Source organism: Salvelinus alpinus, chromosome 28, assembly GCF_045679555.1.
Source record: "Salvelinus alpinus chromosome 28, SLU_Salpinus.1, whole genome shotgun sequence".
Taxonomy (NCBI): domain Eukaryota; kingdom Metazoa; phylum Chordata; class Actinopteri; order Salmoniformes; family Salmonidae; genus Salvelinus; species Salvelinus alpinus.
The window spans coordinates 41,789,186-41,799,309 of record NC_092113.1 but is presented as its reverse complement, the minus strand read 5'-3'; the positions used below and the strand labels follow the sequence as shown (position 1 = coordinate 41,799,309).

Sequence of the window (10,124 nt, the reverse complement as noted above, 5' to 3'; positions counted from 1 at the left end):
TCTGTTCTCTCTCTATCTCTCCTGGGGTTTAAGCCAACATACACAGAGAACAGACCAACGGGAGAAGGTGGCACTTGCCTGTCCTTGGCTTAAATCAGTGGTTCCCAAACGGTCTGTTCCAATTATTATGATGATCATTTATTTATTTTTCATCTAAATTTACTCTTGCAAGTTGCAATAGTAGAATACACAAGGTGCAATTTTGAAATTGGGTAGTGCATCAGTAGTTTTCCTCTTGTCCTGACAGTAATGTCCAGATCAACTAGCCCGTGTTAGTAATGTCCAGATCAACTAGCCCGTGTCAGTAATGTCCAGAGTAACTAGCCCTGTCAGTAATGTCCAGAGTAACTAGCCCTGTCAGTAATGTCCAGAGTAACTAGCCCTGTCAGTAATGTCCAGAGTAACTAGCCCGTGTCAGCTAACGTTTTTGAGCTCGGTTTTTTAGCCCATAGATTTTGTTGTAATGTTTGAGTGATTCAGATGAACACACATAAGACATGGCAAAATGTGTATGTTACAACGAAATAGCTTTAAAACTAAATATGTTCTCTCCACTCTATAGCAAAACGTGTATATTACAAGAAATTAGCTTTAAAACTCAATATGTTCTCTCCACACTATGGCAAAATGTGGCGTGCAGGAGGAGGAGGGGGATGTTGCCAATGATGGAAGGGGGCCCTGAGTTTTACTTTTGATACTTAAGTATATTTCAAACCAAATACTTTTAGACTTTTCCTCAAGTAGTATTTTACTGGGTGACTTTCACTTTTACTTGAGTCATTTTCTGTTAAGGTATTTTTACTTTTACTCAAGTATGACAACTGAGTACATTTTCCACCACTGCATTGCTCCCCTGACACCCAGTCACACACAGCCCATGTCTTTCCAGTCTCCTTCCCCTGTCCGAGACACCGACTCAGCCACCCAGGCCCTGTCCGAGACACAGACCCAGCCGCCCAGACCCTGTCCGAGACACCGACCCAGCCACCCAGGCCCTGTCCGAGACACCGACTCAGCCACCCAGGCCCTGTCCGAGACACAGACCCAGACCCTGTCCGAGACACCGACCCAGGCCCTGTCCGAGACACCGACTCAGCCACCCAGACCCTGTCCGAGACACCGACCCAGCCGCCCAGGCCCTGTCCGAGACACCGACCCAGGCCCTGTCCGAGACACCGACCCAGCCGCCCAGCCGTCTGCACCCTAAATGGCACCATATTCCCTATATAATTCACTACATTTGACAAAAGCCCCATGTGGTTCTGGGAACACGGTGTCCAGCAGTCTTCAACTCCCAGGTTGCGTACAAAATTGTACCCTATTCCCTACATAGTGCACTACCCAATGGGGTCTGGTCAAAAGTAGTGCACTATGTAGGGGAAAGGGTGCCATTTGGGACGTAACCCAAGTCTAGCTCAATCTTCCTGTGTTTCAGATCATTTTTTGGGTGTTGGTTTTAGGAATCATCTTGGGAATCCCAGGCATGGCAGTGACTTGTCGGAGGAGCTGAGATGCCGTGTTTAATGGCACCGTGTGTTGCTCTTCTATATGTTCTGTTGGGGGAAGGCTGAGTAACTCAAAATGAGACGCCACAAGAATGGCATAAATGATTAAAATATTAACATATTTTGTAACAGTAGAGAGATGTATTTGAACTTGCATATTATAACACATATTGACACGCTTGATCTGCGTTTTGAGATTTATGACAAAGTTCCATATCAATTTCCCCTATGGAAACTCATTCCCTGCCATGCCAAATCTGTCAATCAGAGAGAGACTAGTCCCAGGGGCAATAGAGAGGTGTGTGAAGTTGTTGCAGCCTGGTCACAGAGCACTTCGTATTATTCTGTACGTAAATCCGCAAAGATCCATTTAGTATGTTATGTTTGCCATGGTTACATAAGACTAAAACTCAAAGGAGGGTGGATTTTTAAAAATTGAACTTGGCAAGTCAGTTTAAGAACAAATTCTTATTTACAATGACGGCCTACCCCGGATGACACTGGGCCAATTGTGCCCACCATATGGGACTCCCAATCACAGCCGGTTGTGATACAGCCTGGAATCGAACCAAGGTCAGTAGTGACACCGCTAGCACTGCGATGCAGTGGTGGAAAAAGTTGTCCAACTTGAGTGAAAGTAAAGACACCTTAACAGAAAATGACTCAAGTAAAAGTGAAAGTCACCCAGTAAAAAAAAATGTAGTTGCTAAAATATACTTTAGTATCAAAAGTAGAAGTACAAATTATTTAAAAATCCTTACATTAAGCAAACCAGAAAGGGTGGCAGGTAACCTAGTGGTTAGAGTGTAGAGGTGGCAGGTAGCCTAGTGGTTAGAGCGTTGGACTAGTAACCGAAAAGTTGCAAGATGGAATCCCCGAACTGACAAGGTAAAAATCTGTCGTTCTGTCCCTGAACAAGGCAGTTAACCCCACTGTTCCACAGTAGGTCGTCATTGTAAATAACAATTTGTTCTTAAACTGACTTGCCTGGTTAAAAAAAGCCAATTGTTTTATTGATGTGGCACACTCCAACACTCGGACATCATTTACAAACAAAGCATTTGTGTTTAGTGAGTCCGCCAGATCAGAGGCTGTAGGGATGACCAGGGATGTTCTCTGTTTAGTGAGTCCTCCAGATCAGAGGCAGTAAGGATGACCAGGGATGTTCTCTGTTTAGTGAGTCCTCCAGATCAGAGGCAGTAGGGATGACCAGGGATGTTCTCTGTTTAGTGAGTCCTCCAGATCAGAGGCAGTAGGAATGACCAGGGATGTTCTCTTGATAAGTGTGCTAATTGGACCATTTTCATGTCCTGCTGGGCATTCAAAATGTAACGAGTACTTTTGGGTGTCAGGGAAAATGTATTGAGTAAAAAGTACAGAATTTTCTTTAGGAATGTAGTGAAGTAAAAGTAAAAGTTGTCAAAAATATAAATAGTAAAGTACAGATACCCCAAAAAACTACTTGAGTAGTACTTTAAAGTATTTTTACTTGAGTACGTTACACCAGCGTGTGGATGGGTGGGCATATAAATCCAATGTCTAGCAACCCAAAGGTTGTGAGGTCAATCTCATTATGGACAATTGTAAAAAAAAAATTGTCGCAACTTGTCAACTACTTACAATTTTTTTTCTACTTTGCAACTACTTAGCATGTTAGCTAACCGTTTCCCTAACCTTAATAATTTAATCTATATCCTAAATGTAACCTTTATTAAACCCTATCCTAGCTAACGTTAGCGAGCTAGCTAATGTTAGCACCTAGCTAGAATTCGTAACATAACATACATTTTCCGCAAATTCGTAACATATTGTACAATTTTCAAATTCGTAACATATAATACGGTTTGTAATTCGTAACATATACGAAATGGATGATGGCCATCCACAAATGAATAGATACCACACAAAACGCAACATATCATACTAAATGGAGTGTCTCGGATTTACATACAGAATAATGAGAAATGCTCTTGAGAACAGGTTGAATTTGTACAGACTGACGCATCATATTCCATACAGTAACCCGTGGCATTGAGCTATCCCGGTTCAGCCATACGGGCAGAAAGAGAGAGGGGAGGGAGAGAGAGGACAGAATAGAGCTCAGCACAGATAGGTGCCCGCCCAAGCGAGAGACAGCCACCACAGCAACAGGCTTCAGCTCACAGACAGCTCTCCACGGCTCAATGATTCGGAGCTAACGGTTGACCTATTTTCTATCGCTTTACCACCGATGTCTACTTTGTAATAAATCAGTAAAGTTTATCATATGGGTTTTTGTAGTTAATTGCTATTAGTTTTTGTCGGTTGTTTTTCTCTAGCCCAGTCGCCTATTTATCTAACGAACTGCAGCAGAGCACCGGCAGGTGACGATGGCGAAGGGACCGGTGTTGGTGACTCTATCCCTGGCGGCTGGCGGCCTTACACGGCTGGTTTTGCTGCTGTTATGTCCGCTAATCTGCGGCCTCTCGGCGCAGGGCCAGGAGCTGCCAACCAACCGGGTGAATGGATACAGCCTGCACCCACCTTATTTTAACCTAGCGGAAGGGACCAAAGTCACGGCGACAGCGACCTGCGGAGAAGGGGACAATGGGCGGTCGATTCATGACTTGTACTGCAAGCTGGTTGGAGGGCCAGTGTCAGGGGACCCGAGTCAAACCATCCAGGTAAGAATATTAAATACGTTTATAGTTTTTTTGCTTAATTAAAATCAAGTCAGGCATTGGTAACGGGGCAATAGACGTTTTATGCAACCTGTATTATGTATTTACTAACTTTAAACATGGCTTCAACAAACCAGCCTACTTTTAAATTTGTATTATTAGTATAACATTTAAAGAAGTATAGGGTATGCTATTTTATGCACTTTTAACACCTGTCTCCACATACCTCGGAGTGAGGGATCACGTGCGGTGAGAGCCGCATCAAGCAACAGTGGTGTTGTGGCCGAGATAGGAGACTTTAGGAATGAGTTATGAATCAGTTATTAACTTCGTTATTAACTTCGTTATTAGCCTACCCGTAGTTTCTGAAAGAGATTGGTAGTTACACATACGTTAAAGCGGCAAATCAGAATAAGAAACAATAAGAAAACGTTCCCACCTCCTGTTTTGGTGAAAAAGCTGAGGGATGATGAGCCTGGCGAAATGTAACCGCTCTCAAATTAATAGACAGAGCTGCAAAGAATGACCGTCCATGACATCAACGTTATAGTTTTAACCACGTTTTGAGGCTGTATAGTGTTTGTTTACATTTGCTTTGTGTACAAACATTGGCGTAAAACAAGCTTCTATGTTGGGTTATGATGGGGTACAACAGTTCAATCGACTACAGGCTTAATTGAACGAACAACAGAGACTGAATGCAACATGGCATTTTATTAACTAGTTTGGGACTATGGCCTCATCTCAGAGGAATGCTCCTGGAAAACAGATGATGTATGGCCTCATCTCAGAGGAATGCTCCTGGAAAACAGATGATGTATGGCCTCATCTCAGAGGAATGCTCCTGGAAAAAAAATGATGTATGGCCTCATTTCAGAGGAATGTTCCTGGAAAACAGATGATGTATGGCCTCATCTCAGAGGAATGTTCCTGGAAAACAGATGATGTATGGCCTCATCTCAGAGGAATGTTCCTGGAAAACAGATGATGTATGACCTCATCTCAGAGGAATGCTCCTGGAAAACAGATGATGTATGACCTCATCTCAGAGGAATGTTCCTGGAAAACAGATGATGTATGGCCTCATCTCAGAGGAATGTTCCTGGAAAACAGATGATGTATGACCTCATCTCAGAGGAATGCTCCTGGAAAACAGATGATGTATGACCTCATCTCAGAGGAATGTTCCTGGAAAACAGATGATGTATGGCCTCATCTCAGAGGAATGCGCCTGGAAAACAGATGATGTATGGCCTCATCTCAGAGGAATGCTCCTGGAAAACAGATGATGAATGGCCTCATCTCAGAGGAATGCTCCTGGAAAACAGATGATGAATGGCCTCATCTCAGAGGAATGCTCCTGGAAAACAGATGATGTATGGCCTCATCTCAGAGGAATGCTCCTGGAAAACGGATGATGTATGGCCTCATCTCAGAGGAATGCTCCTGGAAAACAGATGATGTATGGCCTCATCTCAGAGGAATGCTCCTGGAAAACAGATGATGTATGGCCTCATCTCAGAGGAATGCTCCTGGAAAACAGATGATGAATGACCTCATCACTATATGTATTGATACAGTATGACGAGGTGTAATGATGACCTCACCACTATATGTATTGATACAGTATGAGGAGGTGTAATGATGACCTCATCACTATATGTATTGGTACAGTATGAGGAGGTGTAATGATGACCTCATCACTATATCTATTGGTACAGTATGAGGAGGTGTAATGATGACCTCATCACTATATGTATTGGTACAGTATGAGGAGGTGTAATGATGAATGACCTCATCACTATATGTATTGGTACAGTATGAGGAGGTGTAATGATGAATGACCTCATCACTATATGTATTGGTACAGTATGAGGAGGTGTAATGATGAATGACCTCATCACTATATGTATTGGTACAGTATGAGGAGGTGTAATGATGACCTCATCACTATATGTATTGATACAGTATGAGGAGGTGTAATAATGACCTCATCACTATATGTATTGATACAGTATGAGGAGGTGTAATGATGACCTCACCACTATATGTATTGGTACAGTATGAGGAGGTGTAATGATGACCTCACCACTATATGTATTGGTACAGTATGAGGAGGTGTAATGATGACCTCACCACTATATGTATTGGTACAGTATGAGGAGGTGTAATGATGACCTCATCACTATATGTATTGGTACAGTATGAGGAGGTGTAATGATGACCTCATCACTATATGTATTGGTACAGTATGAGGAGGTGTAATGATGACCTCACCACTATATGTATTGGTACAGTATGAGGAGGTGTAATGATGACCTCACCACTATATGTATTGGTACAGTATGAGGAGGTGTAATGATGACCTCACCACTATATGTATTGGTACAGTATGAGGAGGTGTAATGATGACCTCACCACTATATGTATTGGTACAGTATGAGGAGGTGTAATGATGACCTCACCACTATATGTATTGGTACAGTATGAGGAGGTGTAATGATGACCTCATCACTATATGTATTGATACAGTATGAGGAGGTGTAATGATGACCTCACCACTATATGTATTGGTACAGTATGAGGAGGTGTAATGATGACCTCACCACTATATGTATTGGTACAGTATGAGGAGGTGTAATGATGACCTCACCACTATATGTATTGATACAGTATGAGGAGGTGTAATGATGACCTCATCACTATATGTATTGGTACAGTATGAGGAGGTGTAATGATGACCTCACCACTATATGTATTGGTGCAGTATGAGGAGGTGTAATGATGACCTCACCACTATATGTATTGGTGCAGTATGAGGAGGTGTAATGATGACCTCACCACTATGTATGAGTGGAATTTGACATGTTTCAGTTGAACGCTGGAATCAAACATTTTCTGATGTGTTTAGATATAATGCTACGTATGTTTGTTATTAGAATCCAACCACGATGCTGTAATGCTACGTATGTTTGTTATTAGAATCCAACCACGATGCTGTAATGCTACGTATGTTTGTTATTAGAATCCAACCACGATGCTGTAATGCTACGTATGTTTGTTATTAGAATCCAACCACGATGCTGTAATGCTACGTATGTTTGTTATTAGAATCCAACCACGATGCTGTAATGCTACGTATGTTTGTTATTAGAATCCAACCACGATGCAGTAATGCTACGTATGTTTGTTATTAGAATCCAACCACGATGCTGTAATGCTACGTATGTTTGTTATTAGAATCCAACCACGATGCTGTAATGCTACGTATGTTTGTTATTAGAATCCAACCACGATGCTGTAATGCTACGTATGTTTGTTATTAGAATCCAACCACGATGCAGTAATGCTACGTATGTTTGTTATTAGAATCCAACCACGATGCTGTAATGCTACGTATGTTTGTTATTAGAATCCAACCACGATGCAGTAATGCTACGTATGTTTGTTATTAGAATCCAACCACGATGCAGTAATGCTACGTATGTTTGTTATTAGAATCCAACCACGATGCTGTAATGCTACGTATGTTTGTTATTAGAATCCAACCACGATGCTGTAATGCTACGTATGTTTATTATTAGATCCCAACCACGATGCTATAATGCTACGTATGTTTGTTATTAGAACCCAACCACGATGCTGTAATGCTACGTATGTTAGTTCTAGTTCTGTTCTAGAACTAATTCCCTGCACTCTAAAAAAAATACTGGCTTGTTTGACCCAACTGCTGGGTTGCAGGCGCTGGGTCACTTATTTGGTATGTTTTGTTTTAACAAAGAGCAATGTTGTGTTGTTGATGTTGTGTTATTGGTGCTGGATGCTGGGTTATTGATGCTGGGTTATTGGTTATTGATGCTGGGTGCTGGGTTATTGATGCTGGGTTATTGATGCTGGGTTATTGATGCTGGGTTATTGATGCTGGGTTATTGGTTATTGATGCTGGGTGCTGGGTTATTGATGCTGGGTTATTGGTGCTGGGTTATTGATGCTGGGTTATTGGTGCTGGGTTATTGGTGCTGGGTTATTGGTGCTGGGTTATTGATGCTGGGTTATTGATGCTGGGTTATTGGTGCTGGGTCCTGGGTTATTGATGCTGGGTGCTGGGTTATTGATGCTGGGTTATTGGCACTGGGTTATTGGTGCTGGGTTATTGGTGCTGGGTTACTGGTGCTGGGTTATTGATGCTGGGTTATTGATGCTGGGTTAATGATGCTAGGTTATTGATGCTGGGTGCTGGGTTATTGATGCTGGGTTATTGGTGCTGGGTTATTGATGCTGGGTTATTGATGCTGGGTTATTGGTGCTGGGTTATTGGTGCTGGGTTGTTGATGCTGGGTTATTGATGCTGAGTTGTTGATGCTGGGTTATTGATGCTGAGTTATTGATGCTGGGTGCTGGGTTATTGATGCTGGGTTATTGGTGCTGGGTTATTGATGCTGGGTTATTGGTGCTGGGTTACTGGTGCTGGGTTATTGGTGCTGGGTTATTGATGCTGGGTTATTGATGCTGGGTTATTGATGCTGGGTTATTGGTGCTGGGTTATTGGTGCTGGGTTATTGATGCTGGGTTATTGGTGCTGGGTTACTGGTGCTGGGTTATTGGTGCTGGGTTATTGATGCTGGGTTATTGATGCTGGGTTATTGATGCTGGGTTATTGGTGCTGGGTTATTGGTGCTGGGTTATTGGTGCTGGGTTGTTGATGCTGAGTTGTTGATGCTGAGTTGTTGATGCTGAGTTGTTGATGCTGAGTTATTGATGCTGGGTTATTGATGCTGGGTTATTGATGCTGGGTTATTGGTGCTGGGTTATTGATGCTGGGTGCTGGGTTATTGGTGCTGGGTTATTGATGCTGAGTTGTTGATGCTGTGTTATTGGTGCTGGGTTATTGGTGCTGGGTTATTGGTGCTGGGTTATTGATGCTGGGTGCTGGGTTATTGGTGCTGGGTTATTGATGCTGAGTTATTGATGCTGGGTTATTGATGCTGGGTTGTTGATGCTGGGTTATTGGTGCTGGGTTATTGGTGCTGGGTTATTGATGCTGGGTTATTGATGCTGGGTTATTGATACTGGGTTATTGGTGCTGGGTAATTGATGTTGGGTTATTGATGCTGGGTTATTGGTGTTGGGTTATTGATGCTGGGTTATTGGTGTTGGGTTATTGATGCTGGGTTATTGATGCTGAGTTATTGATGCTGGGTTATTGGTGCTGGGTTATTGATGCTGGGTTATTGATGCTGGGTGCTGGGTTATTGGTGCTGGGTTATTGATGCTGGGTTATTGATGCTGGGTTATTGGTGCTGGGTTATTGATGCTGGGTTACTGGTGCTGGGTTATTGATGCTGGGTTATTGGTGTTGGGTTATTGGTGCTGGGTTACTGGTGCTGGGTTACTGGTGCTGGGTTATTGATGCTGAGTTATTGATGCTGGGTTATTGATGCTGAGTTATTGATGCTGGGTTATTGATGCTGGGTTATTGATGCTGGGTTATTGATGCTGAGTTATTGATGTTGGGTTATTGATGCTGGGTGCTGGGTTATTGATGCTGAGTTATTGGTGCTGGGTTATTGGTTATTGATGCTGGGTTATTGGAGCTGGGTTATTGGAGCTGGGTTATTGGTGCTGGGTTATTGGTGCTGGGTTATTGGTGCTGGGTTATTGATGCTGGGTTATTGGTGCTGGGTTATTGGTGCTGGGTTATTGATGCTGGGTTATTGATGCTGGGTTATTGATGCTGAGTTATTGGTGCTGGGTGCTGGGTTATTGATGCTGAGTTATTGGTGTTGGGTTATTGGTGCTGGGTTATTGATGCTGGGTTATTGGTGCTGGGTGCTGGGTTACTGGTCCTGGGTTATTGGTGCTGGGTTATTGATGCTGGGTTATTGATGCTGAGTTATTGAGATATGCGGTACAGAAGACTGGAGGTGTGGTTTAGTAGGGGCGTGGCTTTCAGATAGTT

General features: G+C 42.9%; 1 protein-coding gene across 1 annotated transcript in view; it reads left to right on the top strand.

Moving 5' to 3' along the window:
* Nucleotides 1-3,619: 3,619 nt before the first annotated feature.
* Nucleotides 3,620-10,124, top strand: part of LOC139556891 (laminin subunit alpha-5-like) — a 195,218-nt gene continuing 188,713 nt past the window's right edge. The window contains exon 1 of the mRNA XM_071370986.1: nt 3,620-4,168. Within this exon, the coding sequence (XP_071227087.1) occupies nt 3,875-4,168 (294 nt within the window). The 5' untranslated portion in view covers nt 3,620-3,874. The remainder of the gene's footprint in view (nt 4,169-10,124) is intronic.